At 42.6% G+C, this 25,506-nt stretch overlaps 1 protein-coding gene across 4 annotated transcripts in view; it reads right to left on the bottom strand.

Annotated features, from left to right (window-relative positions):
- unc5c (unc-5 netrin receptor C) overlaps positions 1-13,386 on the bottom strand; it is a 137,047-nt gene extending 123,661 nt beyond the window's left edge. For all 4 annotated transcript variants that reach the window (XM_010895667.3, XM_010895668.3, XM_010895669.3 and 1 more), the window contains exon 1: positions 12,796-13,386. In XM_010895667.3, the coding sequence (XP_010893969.1) occupies positions 12,796-12,916 (121 nt within the window). In that variant the 5' untranslated portion in view covers positions 12,917-13,386. The remainder of the gene's footprint in view (positions 1-12,795) is intronic.
- Positions 13,387-25,506: the final 12,120 nt, after the last annotated feature.

The following is a 25,506-nucleotide window of genomic DNA, read 5'->3' as shown; positions in this document are numbered from 1 at the left end:
AATCCCAACCCGATAATAGAACATAAGGATATATATTTTACTCAACAGTCGAAACAAAGTCTACTCCCAAACCTGTTTCTGTAAAAACCTGACAGAAGGGTCTGGAGAAATGTAGCTAGTGTGAAATTCAAATACAGAGCTGATTATCGAAAGACTGGTTTTCCCATTAGGAGACGATAGTGTTTGTTAAGTTACTTTGTTTACAGACGCTGGATATTAGAAAAGGCGCTACACAAGGGATTGGTTTCCCATGTGGAAACATGGGAGTTCTACTTAGGTTACACCAATTTGAGTTGGATGCAGATCTGCACTGAAGGTGTAAATTAATGTGATTGGTTGACTGAATAAAAAGCGTGGAGTTTATGGTCCAACTTTGAAATTATTCAATTAAACTTTAATTCTAAAACCATTAGGGCAAGATTTAATGTTGGTGTTAAGGTTGGGCTAAGAGTTAGGGTAATTACTTAGTTTTAAAAATGCTGCAAAAACTTTTTTGTTATAGAAAATATATCAAACAACTATTTATACATTAGCTTGATTCCGTACTCTATTTTGTGCAAATTTTCTCACATAAACACAAATCAAACAGTTGATTTATTGCAACAAGGAAATTACAGGAATATATACATTGGCTGCTTGCCCTAGCCACAGAATTAAAACAGTTTTTCCATTTTAACAACAAATCCAGGCTAGTAGGAAGAAATCAATACCCGAACATCACAGCCAATCACAACACTGGTGGGTAAGTGATCCTGTGGAACACCATCATTCCACTATTACTGCAGATACATTATGGACATTTCCTGTAATTTACAATCCTAAAATAAAACTCCCTAATTAATTTATATGTCCATAATGTATACAGGTCAAAAATGTATGCAGAGTTGTGTGAAAAAAGCAGAATGGCTTGGCAGTCTATTCTCCCAAAGTCCGTAGGGAGTTGATACGATGAGACAAGGCCTTAGATACAATTCTATACGATAACATCTAGGAAAGAGGTCACAACCGATGCCTGTGCCCTACCTGCACTCCCCAATAGTGCCGTCCTTACCTCGCTCTATGTTCCAGTCTCAACTGTTAATTAGTGGAGGGGATAAGAACTAATGCTTTCCTTCTAGCATCGCCAGTCTGCCTTCAATGAGCTCTAATGTAAACCAGAAACCATAACTCTGCTTTTGAGATCTTGGGGGAGGAATGAAGGGCTGGAGGAAGGGGGATGGAGAGTGGAGTGAGTACCTCATTTAAGTCCCATAAAAAACAAGGAGGCACAAACATTTATCTGTGCTGGCCTTTCATCAGGCGCTTCAAGAGCCCAGCAATAACAGAGAAAAGGAGACGCTGATAAACGTTAGACAGGAAACGCAAAGCCCGGGTCTCCTGATCTCATGTTTCCACTAAAGGGCACTGGTCCCAGAACTATTCCATGTCTACTTCCCTCCCCCTGTTCCCCCGCCGCCTCAATGCTGACATACACACCACAACATTACCAAGACCCATGCCTGGAGAATGTCTCCACAATTGTTAAGGATAAGGCACGGACAACTCAGGAACTCACGCTGGCGGAGCAGAGATTTATTACCAAATAAATATAATTACATTTCCAAGTCTCCTATATCTTCTCTAGTTGACGTACCACAGTGTGTTTAAGCAGGCAGTATGATACATTCTTCTATCGTGGATTAATGTGGTTTCTATTCTTTGAGGGTTTTTATCATTTGATTGAGTTATGTTCTTCTACCAGTGATCCACAGTAAAACCAGCTAGCTTTAGCACTCTGCAAGAAGACATAGCAGTGCCCAGATTAAAGGTTTAGCGGTGCCATTCAAAGACGGCACAGAGATATAGATAGGACATCTCCCAGAGGCAGGATTTTTGAAGCGGTGATGTACAGAACAAAGATCATGAAGAGGCTGATGTCTGCTGTACTCCATAATATCTGGTGTTGGGTAATCAACACACCCATCCACACAGATCAGCCTTTCGCAACAGAACTGCATGACCTTTATGAAGTTGCCCTAATAACTATGAAACGAATATGTCAATAGCAACACCACAGAAACCTGGTAACAAATATTGAAATTGTCTAGGATCTGGTAACAATAAAATGCTGGTAAAATTGTGTTATGTTGGTAGTTTACTTTCTAAATGTAATCTGTTACAGGTAATAGTTTCAACATTTTGGATTACTCAAACCCAGTAAGCTAATGTTATTATATTTAGTTACGTTTAGATCTATTTTTAGATCCTATTAGAAGACAGACCAGAACTTTTCTTTGTTAATATTTCACAACCTCTGTTATTCAGTGTTAAGAGTTTACAAAATATAGATTTTAATTGTTTTAACCTACACAAAGCCCAGGACCTAAAGATGTTTTATCCTACTCTGTGTTTTTCTTGTCACGGAGGACTGTTGAAAAAGAAATGTGTCTCTCATTGAATGGCATTCCTTACCAAAACGGGCTGTTAAAACCATATGCTGCTTTTGTTATAAGCCTAGTGATTCTGTTGGTGACACATTGATATCTCAATACTTTCAGCCATTAAAGTCTATTAAAAGTTAACAAGTCTGGTCATGATTTGTCTGTTAGGCCTGTGATAAACATATTGAATTGGCACAAATTAGATTGAGCAGTAAAAGTCCTGCTTGTAGTCTTTGACAGAGGAGTTCAGAAGGTAGCTCAAACTTGTATATTCATATGGGCTGGGATCCAAACTGTTGCAAGAGTGCATTGTGCACTGACAGTTCAGCATCCATGGGTCACAATAAATGATCATTAATAAGCAGTTCAAACATTATTGGGTTACGTATTCTACACTGAGACGTGCGAACAGCCAAGATCAACAACCAGTAATGCATAAATAACAGAACAGCAGTGTGATTCACATATTGGTATACAAGGCCAAGTGATATACTGTACACACATGCCCTCACGCAAACCTGAACTCACGTGTTAGGACACACACATTCGCTGAGCAAACCTAGCCTGCGACTACCAGTGATTTTCTAAACACAACATACAGACACAAGCGGTTTATCTGCAGTAGTCACGAGATAACATAAATTAGGGTTGTTATTCTCCAGAAAATGACAATTAACATGGCCTACCTGAATGCAATGGAGGTTTGCAGGGTTGTATGGAAATAATGACATGGCTTAATCAAACTGGGAAGAGCACTGACGCAAACACACCCCTCCTTAAATCTCACAATAAATTCCCTATGACATAAAGCAATCGTTAGACATTTCTGAAATATGAAAATGATAAATGAAACATCCAGTAACAGCCGACTGTCATCATAGTCACATTTGTATCAGACAACTAAATTGCACTTTTATGGATAGGATACACTTCTGTAATATCATACACTTTAGTCAGAAACCAGATCAAACACGTGTAGAATTATGTAACGCAAATAATGATCCTTTCGGACATTAAAAGCGATCCAACTTTTTCAAAAGTAACTAATCTGACTACAATACATTTGACGCTAACTAACGGAATTTGTTACATTGAATCCGTTACATTGAATCCGTTACATTGAATCCGTTACATTGAATCCGTTACATTGAATCCGTTAGTCTCCAATCCTGACCCTTTGCCATTAGTGTGTTTGGCGTTCATCAGCACTTTGAGTGTTTTTATGGTCCTGACTGTGTGCAACATCCCATTGCCAGCAGAATTCCCGTTCAGTCCTAAATCCCCTTACTCTCTCTCTCTCTCTCTCTGCCGGGTGTCCTAATCCTCTTTTAAAAAAGGTAGACTAACCACATAGCTGCAGGACAGTGCATCAATTTGATTGCGGTCAAGTGTCCACTTAGTGATTATGTAAGCTGTAGTCCCAAACACCACCCTTAACAACAACACTGACGTGTGGTAGCCACGTCAACCCTAACCCTAAACCTAACCTGATACCTAACGCTAACATTATGACGCTTTCACTCCACCTATAGATGTTCACGTCCCCCTGGACAAAGAGTTGCGAGATCCTCTACCATTACAATTTCCAACATGTAGGCTGTGGCATGACAATGGGAGACTCCAAAAAGCTTAAGCACATTTACACTGACATCACTAGCCGCATACAGACAGGCAAAAAAAAAAAATAACATCCAAATCATCAGCAGCAGACAAGATTGAAATCCTGTCTTTTACCTGCCCTTATAAGGTCCGGTCCCTGGCTGCTCTGTTAAGGGCAAGAAAAGGAGAAAAGGCATGAGGACATTTGTGGTTGCACCCCAGTGAGGCCCACGGGGAGAAGAAAGACAAATTAAAGGGCAGAGGATGAAGTGTGTACTTGCACTCACTCATGATGTGCCCTGTCAGTTCCTCTGCTTATAATGGCATGAGAAGGGCCACTTAACAGGAAATCACAACGCCCTCCTCCCCTCCTCCTCTCTGCCTCCCCCCTTTCCCTCTGATCTTCCATTTCTCTCCCTCTGATCATAATTGGCCTCTTCAGGAGGAGTGGGGGCTGTAGTGTCCCCCTGTGCCCCCCCCCTCAGCGGCTCTCTTTGTCTGGGATGCTTCGGTATAATCACTGGGGTGTTAGCTGATCCACCTTCTGAATGGGAAATTACTGTGCATCTTACCAGTCACCTGGAAATGGCCCCATCCATTATCCAGCATTCACTCAGAAACAAAGGTGAAGACACAGATAACAGTCATCGCCGTAATCACCGTTGCTTATCAAAGCAGGTAGCCAGGTCACTTGAGCACAGGGCTTCATTTTCATTAACCTTTTTCTGTACAGAAGTCATAAGGGAATTCCTGAGTTTCATGTTTCATCACAATATTGTTCTGCAAAGATGCATTAGGTCTGATGCAGACTGAGGTATGAAGTAACCAAGTAGCACAGACCAAGGGTGTTTCCAGAAGTGCATAATAGCGATTACATTGAATAAGGAGGCATTTACCACCATGAGTAGGAAAACCTGCTGCCGCTGACAGATTTCTTTGGAGAAAGTAATTCTTTAGGATACAGACAGACGGAAGAACATCAAATTTCAGCCGGCTAAATAAAAACTTGAGAGCCAATTGTGACAAACTCTGCTAGCTAATGGCAACATTGCGGTCTCTAAAGTAAGCTTAAAAGATATGATGACGGCAAAGTGGTTTCCTTTGTGTAATGTAGACAAACCAGTCAATAGCATTAGTCACCAGTCGGGCGTCTATATAGCAGCAGCGTTTGTAAAATGCTAGAAAAGTGCAACGGCGCAAATGAGTTGGAAAAAACCTAGACAACATTCACTAGGGTCTGGTTACAATGATGGACTCTTCTGGCAACTTCAATAAGGATTACGATTATCTAGAGGATCCTCTTCTGACAGACAACTCACTCAGCATATCAGGAGCCAGACATGCAGTAACAACATGATTCAAAACCCAATTTTGCAGGTTATACCTTAGCAGCGGTTTAATTAAAAGTCAATATGAAATGTGTTGAGGCAAACTAGACATATACAAAAGCCTCTAATTAAAAATAATATCTTCCTTGCTAGTTACTATTTAGTATTGTTGTGGGCAGTGGGTACTTCCTCCATGCCAAGAGCCCATCACTGAAAACTGACCGTAAAGTCAGTGTTGCCTAGGGTCAGGTTACAGAGACAGGGATAGCAGTATGACAGAACGTTCGCTCACTGAACTCTCTAATGCCCTGAGCAGTGAGCACTCGTCAAAACAAGGACACACACACACAATTTCACAAAGGTTGAGCAGTTTGTGTGTGTGTGTGTGTGTGTGTGTGTTGTGAATGGGAGATAATGAAGAGGAGTGTGCTGAAACAACAGGTCAGACGTTCTGGCACAGGGCTGCTTGTCAAGTGATGCTACTTGTGTTGGGCCCAACTAATGGACTGCTAATAGTGGATGTTGCCCTGGGATGCTCCCCTGAGTGTCACTCTGTCCTGTCCTCCTCTCGTTCCCTCTTTCCCTCTCTCTCCTGGTCCTCTCCTCCTCTCAGTCCCTCTCTCTCCTCCTCCTGGTCCTCTCCTCCTCCTGTCTCTCTCTCCTGGTCCTCTCCTCCTCCTGTCTCTCTCTCCTCCTCCTGTCTCTCAATTCATTTCAATTCAATTCAAGATTCAAGACAGTTATTACAACCGTATTGCCAAAGCTAGAGGTACAATAACAACAGGAGACTACACAGTAGCAGCAAGGTGACATCAAGAACAACAATAACTAGCATTGTGAGAAATATTCAGCAATAACAAAATGCTCCGAGTGAACAACAACAAGTACAAATGAACAAATAACAGTCGTCATTACGATATTATTGCAAAAGCTAGGGGGCCACCAACAATAGACAACCCCACAGTAACAACACTAAGAACAGAAATGACCTTCATCATCTGAAAGACGTAGCAACAACAAAAACATTGTGTTGAACAGTAACAATAAAAGTGAAAGTACATAAATAATAAAATGTAACAGCTGACGGCAGGTCACAGGTTATCCCTTATATTGAGGCACTCTCCGAGGAAGCGTCCAGCTGTGGGGGGCTGTGTGTCCCTCCCCCAAGAGCACCTGCATCTGTTCCTCATTGGACAGCGTGGTGAATGATGGCACTAGTGTTTCGAATTTATTAAAGAAATGCTGTCTGGTTTTTGTGTAATGTTGGCAGTGTAGTAGAAAGTGCATCTCTGTGTCTACCACGTTCTGGATTCTTTTGGCAACCAGGTTTTTTTGTGCCTACCTTTTTCAATGGCTAGGCTTTGGTCGCTGAGCCTGTACTTGGTCAGGATCTGTCTCTGCTTTATATCTTTGACAGTAAAAGATATTCAGCCAATTCATACTCTCTGTTTAGGGCCCGGTAGCAGCTTAGTTTGTTTTGTGTTTGTTTAACAATTTGGTTTACTCTGATTTGTGATTGTAAAGCAGTGTTGATCTGAGATGGAACCATGTTAGATGTTAGTTGGTTAGGAAGTCTCATGACCAGACTGAAAGGACTATTTTTGGGGTCAGTCTCTCTCTCTCTCTCTCTCTCTCTCTCTCTCCTGGTCCTCTCCTCCTCTCAGTCTCTCATTCATTGTCCTATGCTACTCATCATCTCTATCTTTATCCCTGTCCTCTTTCTATCACTCTTTCTCCTCTCCTCTTTCCCTCTTCACTACTACATCCTACCCTGTCCTCTGACTCTCAACATCTCAGATTTTCCACTTCTGCCTCACCTCTCTATAGTATCTCTGATCCCCTCCCTCCCTCCTGCCTCACCTCTCTATAGTATCTCTGATCCCCTCCCTCCCTCCTGCCTCACCTCTCTATAGTATCTCTGATCCCCTCCCTCCCTCCCTCCTGCCTCACCTCTCTATAGTATCTCTGATCCCCTCCCTCCCTCCCTCCTGCCTCACCTCTCTATAGTATCTCTGATCCCCTCCCTCCCTCCCGCCTCACCTCTCTATTGTATCTCTGATCCCCTCCCTCCCTCCCGCCTCACCTCTCTATAGTATCTCTGATCCCCTCCCTCCCTCCCACCTCACCTCTCAGGTGACACAGGATATAGGATGTTTCTGTGTGTATGATAGAGTATCTAGCCACATCAGGATTCCACAACCCTGCTGCACACACATCCAGTCCAATAGGAACCCTTTTCCCACCTCAGAAGAAACAGAGAGTGACTTCAGGTGCGAAAAAAGAAAAAAAAAAGAAAACGGCAACCTCTTCGCAGTAATTATCACCCGTTCTCCGTCTGGGGTGGAACCAAAAAACAGCGTGTTATGACATCATCAGCCTGAGGAAAAGGTGCCGTGATGTCATTTCCAGTGACATGAAGCATTGGGTTATTGCCCTTTACCATCACCTATGTGTGAGCACGCATGCTCCTGAATCTAATTTTCCCTCAATTAAGTATGGGCTTTAAAGTAGAAACTGCGTCGTTATGTCACCATATTGGCGTTGCCAAAAAGGTCTTAACGCTAGGTAATTTGCTAGCATTCCTCCCCACACAATGTGCTCATTGTACATACAGACGGCGTTTGTGGAATGACCGCAATGGCTGTAACCTTAGCAGCACCCCTGGGATGGCAGTTGTCAGGCAATGGGGGGAAACAGTTAGAGTAATAATGATAGCAATAACATTCTCACGTAACACACCGCGATCACTCCTGTGTGTGTACGCGTGTCTATGTTTCCATTCTAAACTAAATCTTATACTGTCTGGTAGATTGAACAATGTTTTTTAAAGACCCCCATTAGCTTTGCCCTCCGTAAACAAAGCTCAGAGGAGACATAAGGGGGGGTATGAAGTATGCAACGATAGTCATGGAAAAAGTGAGCTAATAGTTGTGTCCACAGAGTCCCTGCATTGAGTTAGATTGTGTTGGTTTGCACAGTGTCTGAAGAGGACAGAAAGGCAAGGCTGATGCCCATCATTATCAAGTAGCCGTTCTCAATTATCTAATCGATAATGTCCCAATGCAGTCTTTTTATAAACAACAATAAAATATATGTTATAATGTATTCCCCTGAGCCACCGATGGCCATTGAAATGCACACTTGAAAATATTTAAGTACACAGATAGGATGGTCTTAGAGCCCACCCACTTGCCCTGATGAACAGTCAATGGTCAGCCTTGTGACATCAAGCAGTTGGTCAGAATTAAAATCCCACACAAACATGCTGATAATGTAACTTTTTCAAACAGCTAATTTAGAAAGGGCCTTATTATGAGTATTGTTTTGCTCAGATGGTGGTGGGTGAGATGCTCACAGGGGCCCAGTATGAAAATATATTAAAATGTTGGCGCTCACTGTTGGAGAAGAGTGTCTGCTAAATTTCTTAGATGCAAATCATCATTAGAGTTTATATGGAACTTAATGTGTGGAAATATTGTTTTAATTAAATGTTTGAGTGCACTGGGCTTTGAAAATCTTGTTAACATGTTCGACTTTAAGTTTAATATATTTCATAATTCCATAATGGCATATTTGCCGGGAGGTATTTGAAATATACATATATGTGGATTTAGACTGCTTGGAGAACATCCTCAGTTCATCTGCATATTCAAACTGCAGATTTAGAAGCAGATCTGTGACTAACACGCATGTATGCTCACACAAGCACACACACACACCTACCTGCTACTGCACGAATGGATGATTCACACCCATCCACGCACGCACGCAGGCAGGCAGGCACGCACGTGCTAGTGTTTGGATGGAGGGTCGATTTGAAAAGAGGATCCTTTTTAAGACTGAAAGTCAAGCTACTGTCCCTGACTTGTGAAGTTTTGGCTGCCGGCTCCCTAACCTCACGTCTCCATTGCAGCTTTGTTGAAGGTTCAGTAGGTTAAAAAGCTCTCTTCTTCAACCCCTGTTCCCTGATAGCAGGTCAGCTGGGAGCAGAGGCAGTGGGAGCCCTTCCAAACAGAAGTCCCATTCTACTTTCATATTCTTCCTCTCCCTCCCCACCCCCCAACCCCTCATCCCCCATCCCCCTCCCCACCCCCCTCCCTCCCTCGCTCTCTCTGCTGGAATTAAGCTAGTTGGATTACCTTGTCAAGAGGACAAGTTCAAACACAGACTAATAAGAAGCACAGCCAGTTTAGGTTCACCATGGGGAGGCACCATACTGAGAGAGTCTGTCCCATACTATCTAACTTTTTAAAGAATTCTCCCCAGAAATCACTAACAAACCGGTACCAGCTGTCCGGCATTGCCATCAGGCTTTTGAGGGAATGCTCCCCTGAGCGTCCAGTGGTAAACTCAAGAATCGTCAGTGCCGACGCATTTTTGTTCCACCCGTGCATTTACACAACGATTGCGGTTGGTCTATCTGGGTGTCAGGCAGACATCCACCTTGACTGAACGCTGTTTTTGACACAGCGTGATGAGCACAGTGCGCCGAACATAAAATAGAGACAAAGGCGTGGGAGATGTCGGTTGGAGCCAAGCCGAGCGAAAGCGTCAGTCGCTGGCTAAGTGAGACACCGTAATCGCCGAACTGGAGAGACCGGCACTGAAGAGGCTCTCCTGTGATTTGGAAATGTGCGCAGACAGCTCATCAGTGCCTGAAAGAAGGCAGGGCCATTAATTAGCACCAAACAATGTTCTCCTGGCTTATCGACTTCTTAATGGACAGGGAACAACCTGGTTCGTGTTCCCACTCCAGTCAATGACATGGGCCTCTCTAGGGTTCTGGGATGGCCATTATGTCATCCCAGCCCTGCCCTTCAGAAACTAGAGCTGTGCCGGGTTTTATCCTCCGTTTCTCATTTGTTCATTCCTCATTAACTATGTAGGAGTCACTGTGAGAAGGGGGCAGGAGAAGGGAGCTCGGGCAGGAGGCAGGGGCAGGTAAAGATTCAGGACAGAACAGCCTGAAATTGGTTGCCGACAACCCCTTTTCACCAAATGGATCATCGGAAATAATGTTGGGGCTGCAATAATGACGGCAGGAGAGAGCTGGACTAAGCCAGAGCAGGAGAGAAAATCATGACTTCCAAACCACTAGTTTGTTAGAAAAACAATTCCTTTCTGCTCCAGCTAGGTCTCTGTTAATCTGGCTTTGAGTAGCGACACAGGAAATGTGAAAAGCCCTCACACCATTACTTCCATTGTTATGTAGTGTGCATAGATGTGTATGAGATTTTGACATAGAACATCTACAGTTGAAGAGGGGCCACCCACCTGCCTTCTGAGGAAACACCCACAACAGTTCTGAAAAGTAATTTCTGACAGGCAATCCATCCCTGTTGGGAATGGATCTGTTAAAATGGGTTAGGGTGTTCCACACTTTCTGCATGCTGTTTCAGACTGACTGCCATTTACTGTCATCAAAAGATCATCATAAAGAAAGACTAATTTAATATGTATCCGTCTCTGGTGATAAGGAACATTTATTGTTGGATGCTCAGGTTAATGTGGAATTACCCATCATTTTTTTTATGGTTGAATTTTTAAACTAAAATAAGATGTGACTCTGTCTGCGACTTGTTCTCAATACGTCATCATTCTGCATTTTTATTACAGAATTATGATTAAACTGTGACCGCCTAGAAAAATATCGAATCCCTTTGAAAACGGCCCACAGTATGTTACACCAACGAGTCAAATAAATATAATTCTCGTTACAAAATTGACTTAAAAATGTAACGTAAATTTTATAATTTTGGTAATAAAGTGTTTTCGATTGATGCAGTGTTTTGCCTTGATTTAGTGTTACAGCTAACAATAACACAGCATGAACAGCTGTGGTGACTGCTATCTATCTAATATATTTTAAATAAGACCACCTTGCCATGTTACTCTAGCAACTCCTTGTGGCAGGCCGGATGCCTGCAAGCTCAATCGAGGTACAGTAACTTAGAAAGGTTAGGACCACTGTTATAAAGACAGTACAGGAAATGTAATGTCCTATAAAAGAAATAGGAACACCATATATTCATGGGGTTTATCTTGAAACACTCTCTTTAAAGTGACCTTTTACCAATACAATCATGGTTTTACACTATGAATAACTATGCTTTCTCTTCATTTTGTCAAGATTATATGCATAACATGTTTGTGCAGAAGTCCAGGGTGCATATACTATTCAGGTTACTTGGAATTTTCCAATCCTACGATGCCTAAGGCTGAGAATTTAAACAAATCCTAAAAGACTAAAACGTGTTATAATATTCTATTGTGAAAGCAACAATATTAGAATGTCTATTTCAGATTGGAACATCCATACTGGAGGGTGTATACCCGACCATAAAAAAGGACAGGAAAACCACAATATTTTCCAAACAAACGCCTTCAGCCCGTTGCTAACCAACAAAGACTTTCAATACTATTGTTGACCAAAAGCTCTAGCCTCAGTGCTGTACCACTGTTAACATAACAGCAGGTGAATAACCAAGGACAACAGATGTGAGAGGAGCAAGTCTGATGGATGAGGCACTGGCCTATGACCCTGAACTTCATCATGCTCTCAACAAGAGTGAGGGATGGAAGAAGACACCATAATGGACGAACTAAAGAATGAAAGACGTTGAACACCCACAACAATAGATAGCATGTCACAACTGTACTATATAATAAAAGCCTATGAGTGCACTGACATTTAAAATGACAAAAGATAAGTTTCATAGGCAGTAATTCAACTGAATTGGGAAGATATAGTTAGAGTTAAAGGTCAAGTTAGTCAAAATAGTTACTAGGATAAAAGACCTGTATAATAAAGTCACTGTGTGTGTGTGTGTGTGTGTGTGTGTGTGTGTGTGTGTTAAAAGGAATGTGTGTTAAAAAGAAAGATACATACAGAGAAGTGTTGGGAAGTCTGAATAACCTAAGAATATCAGGTGTGGATTAGGTAGAGCTTCAGTTTACAAAACAAAATTCTCAAACTGAAAACTAAATTTACCTAAAACAGATTAAAATGTGTACAGTACACCAAGAATGCCTTCCTGTTTACACCAAGCTTTTCTGAATAGGTTTTATTTCAATGCAGATCCTTGCCTGGAACTCAGTAATAAATATTAATTGAGTCATAAAAAAAGAAAACTATATATCCACAACATTCCAGTTGTCTACATTGAACAAACACTAATTGACTGGGTAGAATCGCCCAGCGCGCATGGCGTACCCAGAAAGAACGTGACTACCTTCTTCGACTTAAGGTATGCGATTCTGAGCCTCTTTCGTTTGAGAAATAACGTGTTAATTAGAAATTGAAAACAAAATAGTTTTTGTTACAAAAAACAGTATCAATTACGACTTTTGACGGCCTATGCAGCACAACTACATGTAGACGTATGCACATTGAATATTCGGGCGCTGGAAGCTTTTTCTGCATGCAGGTATTAATTCTATAGCTTTACCTTGAGCTGCTCCGATATCCACGAGGACAATTAACAAAACGAAAGATGTGACGATCATCCGCAGTAAGTATCCCGCAACTCCTCTTCTTCCACTTCTGGCAGTTTGTCCACTATACCCCATTATGAGGAGTCAAAAACTCCGCGATGAGGCAAGTCCAGTGGCTATTAAATGCCGTTCCAATGATCTACAGTCCTTGAAGCAGCTGCAATAGAAATCTCTCGATGCCTCAAACTTGACCAAAAGATGGCAGAGGTAGAACGAGGGAAGAAAATATACAGGATGAAGAAATATTCCAGGACTTTAGTGTAACAATTTTGAAATTATAGGTTGTCTTTGAGGAGCGAGTACCGCCCTATGTCCTATGAATATGCATGCACACCTTTTAAATTACCGTTTGGTCTGTTCACTTTTTAATGCTTAATAGCTCTATCTGAATGCTTGTGTCGATGTCTTGTTGATACGAAGTTCATGTTCAGAATCAGAAAATTCATAAAGTCCTCCGTACAACTGCCTGTGCCGCGTTCCTCACTCCGTCAAGCGAGTGCACGCAACCTCAGTACCGCGTCTCGCGCTCAACTGATGGAATTGAATCGGAGAAGCCTCAGTCTCTGTACGGTGCTGTTCAACCAATCCAAATAGGACCGACAAAACGTCTGTTGCGGCCTCATCAAAACCCGGCCTGGATCCACGAAGCGGATGTTATTCATCGACTTTATGTGTGTGGATAGGCCTAAACATTATGCTGCTGACATCCAAATATTATTTCCCTTGCAATCTTGGTTTTATTACAATCCTCTTACAAAGTTCCATAAATTCTTCATAGACTAGACATTATTGTAAAAAAGGTGGAAAAGGCAGTTGCCATTGAAATTTTTGCCTAACATTTTTGTTAATAGAAAATTATCAATTACTTCTGACTTCAATATCGTAAAACAAGTGTGCATTTTGACCAAGCTTACTGAGCAAACGTTCTATTTCAAATGTATTTGTCCTACTGTAAGATCACAAATGAAAACAAACTTTAAATTCACTGAGGAAACACATCTGCTCTAAATGGTGTTTGTTCTCACTCCTGATTCTCATTTAGACACAGACCATTATGCCTGACATGCAGCCGAGTCACAAGACCTGAAGAATAATTACTACAAACCCACATCTGCCTGTTCCCGACCCACTGCTTCTATAGAAACCGACCTAAGGAATAAAATAAATATATGGATTCTGCACAACAGCCTCACATACCTCATTGACATTGAATGAGTCTATTGGAAACAGTATTGGATCCAGCCCTGGATACAGGGAGGTCAACATCATGCTGCATTTCCTTTTTGCCAATTACAGTAGGGAGCTGTCTTCAATGGACTGGTATAGTTGAAATTCTTGCTACAAATCAATGGTGCTGAGTACTCAAACAGTTTGTTTCCAGGGGCAACACATTGTGTGAGCAAACCATGACCTGGTTGGTTATCAGAACATCTTATGAGTCATGGCCACAACAGATGAACTGAGTTTGAAGAGCAAGAGGAAAGTTTTAAAATAACGCATGTGGGGTTTGTACAGGCACCTGTAGTTTTAGGCATTGGAGATCTCCTGATTCAGTCCACAGACGATATCAGAAATCACTGCACATCAGTCAAGATCCATGTGGAGTCTTATACACAGACCATTGCTTAAAAAGTTTGGACAGAACTTTTTATGAGAAAGTGGCAAATTCATTATTACATTTTGGGCAATACTGTTTTGAATAAGAACCTAACGTTTTTTTCTTTTGTTATCTTCACTGATGTTGAACGATTATTTATGCATGACAGAATCGTACACCTACCTTGACTTTATGTGATTAATGGGGAACGTGAAGTTGACAGTAGCTCTGTGCCTCACAAAATTGAAAAGTGTAAATATTTTTTTTTATGTAAATCAAATTTAAGAAATAGGGTATTCTCATCAACTTACCTTCTTTTTAGGTGAATGAACAATGATGTCAATGGGCCGCTGTCATCTTACTGGCATTTCAATTTGAGTTACGAGATGCAGGAAATTGCTTTTTTGCCAGTGGAACTCTTGTGGGATGGCGGAGACAGGCTGAATGAGGCATCCAAAAAATCCATTCCTCAAATAGACTTCTGATCATCAAAACCTAGTTTACTGCTATTTCTCAATCACATTTGGTGTGGTGATTTGCATAGTGATCAAGTTAGTGTTGATCAATATGCTAATCTATTAAATATACAAAAGCATCAACAGTAATGTACTGGAAAATTTGAAAAGAAAATGTCACACTATGCCATTTCCATTTTAAAATGTGCACTCTACCAACACATGCTGCATTAGTATAATTTCAATAATTTTCATTGGAAGTTAAAGGTCATAAATAATAGTCTGTTCATTTATGAGGTGCACAGTGATGTTCAACTTGTAGTGTTTACTTGGTAATTGCATATTATACAAATAAAAGTTGCTTTACATTTTGCTACAGAAATGCCACTGCTTTGTAAATACTTTATAGTAATAATAATTTAGGGATATTTTTCTTGTTAGCCATTTTTTCTCCCAATTGATGATTAAGGGTCTGCTTCATCCCAGCAACTCCCAGCGGACTCAGGACAGTCGATGTCGGGACACATTGTTTCCCAAGCACATCCTACATCGTTCTCGTTCTTACAACGCTACCCACACAACCAAGAAATCTATACCGGAATCCTTACACGCCAGAAGTACTCTCCAACCTTCTACCTTAATGGAGTCAGCCAGCCGCAGTCATGTTTCGTTACAAATCGAATACACATTTTTAATTAGATTTTTCAAATCTGGACAGCGTTGGCCAATACCACTACCTTCCTTACACAGATTCTGGTTCTGCTAAACAATTATATTTTGAGTCTCTACAGGGTCTCCTTAGGATTAAAGTGTTGTTATTAGCTTTTGGAACTTAATTGGCGGAGGCATAACAGTAGCTGAGTGATTCCTAAAATGATTTATTTCCTATTCAGCAAATTGAGCAGGGTCTTTGTTCTCTCCAGCTGACTATGGAGAGCATTAGTTGCATTAGCATGTGTCGAAGGTCATGGAAAATAAGTAGTCCTAGCTACTAAACAAACCAAACTCCCTGTTCCTGTACTGAACACTTAAGTCCTGCAATCAAGCAAGAAATGATTTGAAGGATGATATCATGTAATGTCTGTGAACCAGTCTCCACCCGAAATAGCTTTTTTCTAATTTAGTAGATACACATCTGAGAGAAATTTGAATCGGAAATTAATCCTGCCCATAAATTGCAGTACCTTCGCCGGGTTCCCTGTCCCCTTACAATGAGATGCAGGCTGAGAATACCAAGCCGCGAGAGAGATTTGGAAATGATGACAAACGGCCTGATATGATTTGCACATAAAGCAGCAGTTTGGAGGAGATGTTTATTACTGTAAGCCACAAAGAGACAGTGCTACTGTCTGTTGGTCGGTGACGACAGCATGTGCCACATAATAAAGCTATTTTCCAAGGCTTAAGGTGCTATACTTTACTGCTGCCCTTGATATCAACATTAAAAATGATTTGCGGCACCGTATGTGGCAAGGAATCAAAACTTAATTTAGGCAGATAAAGATGCCATTTCGCAAGGAAATAAAGTGCTGCATCATGGGAGATGTGTTCTCCTCTGGCTTGTTCTCAGGTCCTCACTCAGCTTTACAGATTTACCGGCTCCTTTTTCCTGCCCCATAAAATGGCAAATCTGCTCACCAGGCGACACAGGGAAATGTTAATGGATTCATTTGTCAAAAAGCCTCCACTTATTTACAGTCCTCTTCCATTACCATCACTTTTCCTGTAAGACAAAAACCGGTGGCCAAAGTCAAAATATAGATTTCCCTGTCCGTCACGGCCATGAGTCATCGTAAAAAAAACACACAGTCAAAGACGCTGCCAAGCAACCTGCCTAGCACAAAGATGGGTTAGTCTGTTTCACCTCAGCTGCTTCACACTGAAATTTGCATAATCATTTCAATCGGCCATAAACGTTTTGTGTTAGAAACTGAAAAGAAGTGTTAATCATGAATGCAATATTTACTGCCAGGCAGACTCAATTAATAAATGTTGAGATGTTTGGCTCATACCGTGTTACTGACTGCTTTTTCCAACCCTACACATCTTTTCTTTTCTTTCTTTCTCTGGTTGTTATGTGTCTCTATCCAGTGCTGTGTCTGACCTCTGTTACGTTTAGTATTATGATAAGAGATGAGGGATGTCCTGGAAGGTTCTACTGCCATTTTATAAGGCTTTTTTATTTAGCATGTCAAAACCATTCCATTGACCTATGCCTCTTCTGTCTCAATTGCTCCAAACTAAATGGTATTTTCCTTACACTCCTTGTCCACAACTTTGGTACATCCTTATTAATTGCTACAGAGGATCTATCAGAAATAATTGGTTTTCTCGACATGATTAATATATTCTGCTAACACAGTGAACCTTTTAAAGAGACTGAAGTCTTTTTGTTTCTGAATGGGTTCACAATGGCAGAGGGTTAATTTGGTGTTATACTTCTCTGTGGGTTTGCCAGAATAAACTGGGCAGCTTACTACTAGAGAGTACATGCTGGAGAGAGAAATATGTTTGGCAAATGAGACATTCATTTATCAATGGAATGTACAGTACAAATGACAATTCAGTAATAACATACTAAAAAAAATGAACCTGGCCAAAACCATTATTAATTATAACTGAACCACATGTGGTTATGACATATTTTAAACAATATACATAATGGCAAATTAATGTACATCCCGTTTGTCCTTATACAGTGCCACTATGTTATGGTTTGTAGTAGGAGAAAAGGAGAAAAAAATGCCATCAAAGTTTGGTGCTTGTTTTTTTAGTTTTTTTGTGGAAGGTAATCAAACAATCATCAGATGTGAAAACATTACCAACCACTCTACTTAACTCAACCCAATCAGAGAGTTACTTTGAATCAGCTGTTTATGGACTTTGGTTAACTACCAAGCTTGGTTAAGTAGTGGATCTTCCTAAGCATGTTTCTCCTGCCTTTTTCCATGAGCAAGGGGTAAAATTGTCCAGTAATTCAAGGAGTTCCATACTCCTTGTTCACCCACACCTGCGTGGCAATGGACGATTCTGACACCATAATTTCCAGTTTGCGAATGAAACAAATGTGTTTTAATCAGGTCTAATCACTGACGGCGAAGAGAGCTTAGGGGGATGAGGTCAGTGGCATAGGTAGCAGGTTGAGGGGCGCTAGGAAAAAATCTCTCCCTCATTGTCAGTAAAACAAAGGAGCTGATTGTGCATTACAGAAAAGGGGAACAGTGAGAACAACCTCGTACACGTTGTCAGGGCTGAACTGGAGAGGGTAGAGAGCTTTACGTTCTTTGATGTCCACATCGCCAACAAACTAACGAGCTCTACACCCACTCGGTGGTGAAGACTGTGCATCAGAGCCTCTTCCTCGGCATGACTCCACAAATCCTAAAACAGTTCTGCAGCCGTAGCTTCCAGAGCATCTTGACAGGCTGCATCACCCCTTGGTGACAACTGCACCTCCCTCTATCGCAGGGCGTGTTGGAGGGTGGTGCCTACAGCCGAGGTAATCACTGGGGGTAAGCTCCCTGTCAGCCTGGATGTCTACGCCAGGCAGTATCAGGAGGCCCTAAATATAGTCCATAACCTTAGCCACAGACTATTCTCTACATTTCCACATGGCAGGCATGGCGTGCAGTACCGATGCCTTAAATCTGTAACTATCAGCAACTCGCGCAGCTTCAGCCCCAGGCCATGATGTTCAGTAAGTGCTAAATGAAATACAATCCCTGTAAAGTGATTATCAAATATAAAGTTTTGCTCAGTCTCTCCGGTATTGAATATAGGGGCACAAAGGAGCTCTATCCTGAAACAGCACTGCACCAACGCCCCCAAGGGGGAAAAAACGTCAGGTTTTTGGGAGTGCCAGCTGCCTCCCTTTAGGACCTCGTCGTGGCGGTTATATTAAGGCCAAAGAAGGGCATTGTTGCAGAGGAAGAACAATTTGATGGATATGTCCCTGCTACACAGATAGGATGGCCGCTAGTGAAAGAAAGATGCCCAAGGCGTCCGAGCACCCACCATGAGACTGCTCCACAGACGACGCAGCCACCCTGTAGCTTAGGATTATTGGTGACATACAAATGTTAACTAGCATGTCATTAATTAGCATTTCTCAACTTGTTGGTTAGCGACGTGGCTAAAAAATACGACCCCCTATTATCAGCCACTGTCCCTATTTGGCCACCTTACTATTTTGTTCAATTACATTATATTTCCATTTTATTTGTGTTACACATGACAGATCAGTCTTCTCGGAAGTATCTACTAGAAAGTGTTAGCTACCTTTCATGCCTTCTGGTAAAAAAAAAAAAAAAAAAAGACTGATCAATTTGATACATGAGGTCTGGTCCATCGCGCAAGTAAATATATCACGATTTGCAGCTTGTCCAAAACAATTTCAGTATATACATTTCTTTTAATCACCAAAAACATTATTTAACCTCCATACATCACTATAAAAAATGGTGGTGGTCTAGCTGAAAGAGTATATTTAATAGCAAAATGTACTGTTTATTTCCAGTGCACTTACATTTTGAACTTTGGAGGGTTTAGTTCCCCCGACTGCTAGAAACGTCCTATAATAGGGACTCGTTTGCTAGGTAGCCTACATAGATGCAAACAACACCCTTGTACAACATTCAATTGTATTTGGCCTAGTCAAATTCCAGACCTAAGACTCATTGAGATACTATAGCAGGACCTGAAACGAGCAGTTCATGAGGCAAAATACTTCTTCTCAGCACTAGATCCATATGTTGGTTTTTGATAATGGGACCGTATGCAATACTAGTGTGTCCTTCACAGGATAACACAACAGCTTCTCCTTGGTGGTGAAGCCTAATGGCCCTCCCTGGAAACCGCTTAAGTTCCTCAGTGTCCACGGACACTAGCCAGATCTTACCACTAACCTCTGACCTTTCCCACTATCTCTCCTGTGGGCTCCTGCCTCCTACAGAACAATGGGAGCCCAAGGTGCCTCGGCCCAGAAGCTGTGTCGCCACAAATTACACAGAGACAAGGAGGATGACTGAAAGAATCCAGCATGGAGCGGAGGTTCCGCCGCGGATCCTCCTCCAGTGTCTTTTCACTGTCATAATCATGACAACAGATGTCACACACGCCGTCACCTCAGTGAATGGCACCTCTAGTGACACAGCGACAGATTAAAGGCACTTTCATGGCGGTTTGAGTGTCATCACTTAGCGGGCCATAGAAATATACAGTCACAGTGATTCAATGCAATGGCTTAAAACATCAGGATCTAGTTGACAGGTTCAAAGGTTAGGGTTAGAGAGACAAAGGAGACCGGAGTCCTGAATGAGCAATACCACATTTCCAGCACCCTAAAAGGCTCCATCTCATAACAGTGCAGTTCCCCAGCGACTCGGGCACACACCCCCTGGTGAACATCGAGCTGAAGGGTGACAACTCTGACTGTTTAGTCTGTGATACCGTATGACTGGATTAGACAGTAATTCCAATGGCCTGTGATCCAATTTAGTCAACAACCACTGGGTTAATGTACTACACATCTCTAAACCATCTGAATCTCCACCTTACCTTTGGATGAAACGTTTGTATGCATCCGTGTCTAAAAAGCATGGTATGACTCAGTTCTGTTGAGAGTTGTTGTGGCTGCTTTCTAACAGTATGAAAGGTTGGGTTTATTACCCGCCCACCCTGGAACACTGAGGGGCCTCTCTTAACCTCGGTATACTCCCCAGTAGACCTGTGACAAAAGCACTTCAACACATTCACGCCATGTATGCGCAATTACACACTCAAATCCTGTTCGCGCCTTTCTATCAGTCTAATTTATAATTACTACGCTGTGTCGGAGATAACGAACAACTGCATGTGACTCTACCTCCTAACAGCCCCTATTCCAGCCCCCGCCGCCCCCCTCCATGAGAATGGTTTGCCCTGCTGAAGTAAACACGGCATTAATCACTCTGCGAGAGTGTATCATCAGGGGGAGAGCCCAAGGCGGGCGGAGGAGGGGTGGGACTGTACATAGGCACGCGGGTCAGGGAGATAGATGCCGCGGGGGCGTAGTGTGTTGCCGCTCCAGGGAGCTGGACTGCGCCAGCTGATGGGGTCAGCGGGTCCACCACCTTGAGGAAGTGTGTCAAGGACACTGAGCGAGGAGGGGAAACTACTACTGCCTGCCTCCACTCGTCACTCCAGCCCAGTAACGGAGCTTGTTAGTCCGAGCACCAGTAGCTGGCTCTGGCAGTGAACAATGAGCACTCTCATGTCCTGCTTTCAACTGCTGCCTCTGACAATGACACTCAAGTAAAAAAAAACTCTGAATGTAAATGGCATATCTTTCGTAACAACAAAGAGAGGAACAAAGAATGTAGCCTTTTTTACTGCTCTCATTAGTAAATATCGCACCATTGAGTTCTTTGACTTCCACTTCCAAGCCATTTCTTGACAGTGTGCTACATGATTCCATTTTGTTTTGGACAGATACATTCAATTAGCCTCTAACAAACGTTAGCCTGCGAAGAAAGAGAATGTGTGATCTCTCGCCGAGCGCTAGTATTTGACAAGGCCAAAACAGTTCCGCTGCATGCGGCCTTGTCACAAAGAAGGTGGTTTAAATAGAATTTGAGCCTTCTCTAATTGGATTGTCTGATTGCTATATTGCTGCTGTTGGCTAGGTCTCCTGCACAGTTCCCTGCATTTAGGACTCCCGACCTCTGGCCCAAGACCCAAGCTCTCAGAAAGACAGTATATGTAAGACATATGTCCCTCATCCTAAGTGGTGCTTTAAAAGGTATTGATGGTTTAAAAGCAGCCAGTAAATAAGTAGGTGATCAATGTGGAGGTCTGTCTGTGGGTCGTCATCATCCCGCTTCCGTCTGGACCATGATATAATGCCCCAGTGGAGCCTGCTGGAGCGCTCCAATCCGCCCACTACAGCCGATCGGTGCACAGCCTCTCCACTAGCTGACCGAATCCTCCTTTAGTTCCATTCAGTTGCGTTGCAGTTTGAAATCCTACATCTCGTGTTAGTCAATGAAGAGGCTACATACGGAGTATTGTGTCCGAAAATAAAACGGCGATATGCCAGTTCTGGCTGCGGTCTTATGGAGTATTTTAGACCCACAGAAAATATGTGAACACCGACAGTGTTTCTTGAACTGGCTCTGCAGGAGCAACGCTCTATTGATTGCAATCACTCAGACTGCCGGGTGATGTTTGATTGCAATTGTACAGAAGAGGAAAACAGGGTTGTTCGTGTTTTCATTCCTTTCTGTAATGACCTAACCTCCAAACAATTGCGGAGCAATTTAAAGCATCTAAAGTATACAGGGGGACTGTTATTCCATTGATTGTAGGCTAAAAACTAAAATACACGAGGCAATGTAGATTTGTCAAGTTGGTATTACTATTGAGAAAAAATGGAAATAGGACTAAAGTATAGGCTATGTTCCCAGTAATTCTAGACGCTGTTTAAGGTTTTACCCATTGTAACTCTGTTTTTCAATTTGGACCCATGTTAGCTGAAGTAGCGTAGCTTTTTTCAGTTATTTCTTCTGCTCAAATCGCTGCAATTTATATATTTTTTTACCATCAACTTAGCATGCACCCTACCATGCTCTCACTTACCTCCACTTATTTGATACCTCTAGCATTCGTTAATAGCTTTAAAGCACCCTGACTATCCTTGTAGCCTACTTCCCTTTGGCAGGAAAACATAGAGAAATCCACATTCCTGGCAGGTTCGGAAGGAGAAAAGCTTAACATAATGTGGTGAGGCATTATCGCTCTGCTCTCCACCCTCTCCATGCTTTCATCTCTCTCTTTGGAACACAACCCTGTTGTTCTTTGACGGGGGGGTTCAGTAATGTTTCTCACTGACACTACACAGCCAGTCGTGTTGGTACATCCAGAGCAGAAATTCCTGACTAGAGAGGAGCGACTATGTGGTGATGTATGGCCCGGATGTCAGGAGCTGTCTGTTAACGATGATTTATGACGGTTTCAGGGGGAAGGCTGTGAGGTCTGGGATAATGCAGCCGCTGGTGGTAGGGTTACTGTAAACATAGCTTAGGAAGCCTAATGAAGGCCTCACGCTAAAACCCAGCTCACGCACATTCCTAGCAATATGCACCGGTCCACGGTAAACTTTGTTGCTGCTGAAAAACACTTGGCGACAACTACTGATGTATAAAGGGCTTTATAAAGTACATTTGATTGATTGATTAATCAAAGTGAAACGTTTGCTACTCAAATCTGTCATTGATCCATGAATATGTTCCAAACTTAAAAGATAGAGAACTAAAGAGAGAGAGAGCGAGAGAGAGAGAGAAAGAGAGAGAGAAAGAGAGAGACATTGAGATAGGAAGTATATTGTTTCATGAAAGTAGCAGTTCTCAACTTGACCAGAAACATTGCAGCTGTGGGATTGTGACGACTCTTCATCCATTTCACTTGTCTCATTAGTCTGAAGTCCTCAGACACGGCTCTCTTAAAAACAGTCTGACTGATCCCTCAACAGCTCATACAAGCCAAGTGTGTGTGTATGTGTGTGCGCGCGGAGACTTCACTTGGCTCATGTTCTGCCGTAACTCTAGACTACGAGCCATCAAAGAGGCTCAGATAAGCGGGACATTTCCCAGAGTGAATCCCGCGGGGCCGCCGGTGACCATAGTGATGGGCGGGGACGACCGTGTCAGACTCCCATCCTGGCCCATTACTCAGCACTGCAGCCATTAACATATCGGCCATCTGATCTGCTGGGGCGCAGGCGAGAGACCAACCAACAACCAACGAGAGGCGGCCAGAGAGAGAATGTAGGGGGAGGAGCTTCATGAAGGTCACGTTGTTAGGTCACTGTTGCTTCCTTTGCAAGCTAAGCTCATAGCATCCAGCGACTGCGAGGTCAGATCAGTCGAATAATAAAGCTGGTCTTTTACTGTGGATGTGATTTTGAGGGGTTACGCAGCTGAGGGTGGAAGTACGGTGGGATGGAGGGGCGTCCAGGGGCGTGTGTGTTTGTGTGTGCACGTGCGCGTGGCATATCGAGTGTGAGAGAGAGAACATGGGCCCATTCATGTGTGGTAGTGTGGCGAGCACCTCCCGGGCCGTGAATGACCTGTTTGCCTCATTAATAGATTGTAGCTGAAGGGGAACAATATGCAAACCAAGCAAGAAAAATGCGGTTCAAAATATGTTCTCCTTCCTTGGTGCTCTCTGGGGAGTGTCTCGTCCTCTAAACAGGACAGTGTGTATAAAGAATACCATATGTTGTTCATAACATTCTATATACATATGTAGAGAGGACAATCAATATTTATTTAATTAATGTGGGGAATTTCTTTTCTTTTGCAGTACATACTTAATATTTTCAGGCTCTGAAGGTTTGTAAAGAAACAATGCTTTTATCTACGTACAGTAGAATCTTTGCCTTGAAACTAGAACATCCTTCCTGTTATTTACACCACGGGGATAATAAACAAATAAGAACACATAAACAAGTACAAAGTAAATTTGTTGAAAACCTATTTTGATGAAGACTGAGCACCATATACTGGAGTCAGATTGGCTGGTATTGCATCAACCAGATAATCCTTATGATGCACAGTAAACAAACCTAACACAACACAACAGTAGACAAAATAACACCGGCAAACACAACCCCAAATACCACACAATCTAAAATGAACCCCAAACCAAACGTAACAGATCAGAGAGCCCCACACACCAGGAAACCAAGGCCTTTCACATTGAATATCGCCCAAGGTACTATAGAAACCAGACACCAAATGCCACGACCCCAGAACGGCTAGGCGGGTGGCGGGGGTGGAGTGATAAAACAAAAGAGAGGTTTTAATTCTACTTTTGTTCTTGCCTAGCCTCAGACTGCAGCCCTGGCTTGTATAAGGAGGGTTTGGGTCTTCAGCAAGGCCCCCTGCAGAGAGGGCCTGGTGTTCAGGAGATAGGGGCTTCAGACAGACTCCTCTTCAGGCTCAAAGCGGGGGATATGGGGTCTAGAGGGGCCTTCAGCAGGCCGGGGGCGGCAGATAAACCGGGGACCCCTGCTCTGTTTGAGCTGCAGGTTACAGCAGCCAGAGCAGGGGTCCCCTCAGTCAGGGAGGGGGTCGACCCCACCCCTAGATGAACCAGAGGGGGGCGACCTCACCCCTAGATGAACCAGAGTGAACCTGGCTGTGGAGCAGTTAGAGGATTACTTTAATCAAACAGCAAACGCTAACTTTATATACCTGTGCCGCTCTGTCCCTCCTCATGGGGAATGCACTGTGGGGAGATACAGAGGACTTTCAAGATGGAGGAGGTAGCTTTGATTGCAACAAAATCAAACAGAAACACTTGAATCACATGCCATCCTTTCATGAAAAAAAAGTCTTCAGATACACCATGCATCCCTGAGGTAACAGGTTTTCTGCCGAGACTCTTCTGCCGAAACCATACCACATCCTACACAGAAAATATGGAGAAGACTTTCCTGTAGATTTCATAAGGATCATTGGGAATAACTGCTATGACACATAATAACAACAAGAATGTAAGAAGAATCCATAACGAGAGAAAACAACTGATGAATAAAACCTTCCTCTACCCTCTGAAACACAGAGTTACTTGTA

Source organism: Esox lucius, chromosome 14 (assembly GCF_011004845.1).
Source record: "Esox lucius isolate fEsoLuc1 chromosome 14, fEsoLuc1.pri, whole genome shotgun sequence".
NCBI lineage: Eukaryota > Metazoa > Chordata > Actinopteri > Esociformes > Esocidae > Esox > Esox lucius.
Note: the sequence above shows the minus strand (reverse complement) of the source record. Positions and strands in the feature narration are given on the sequence as shown.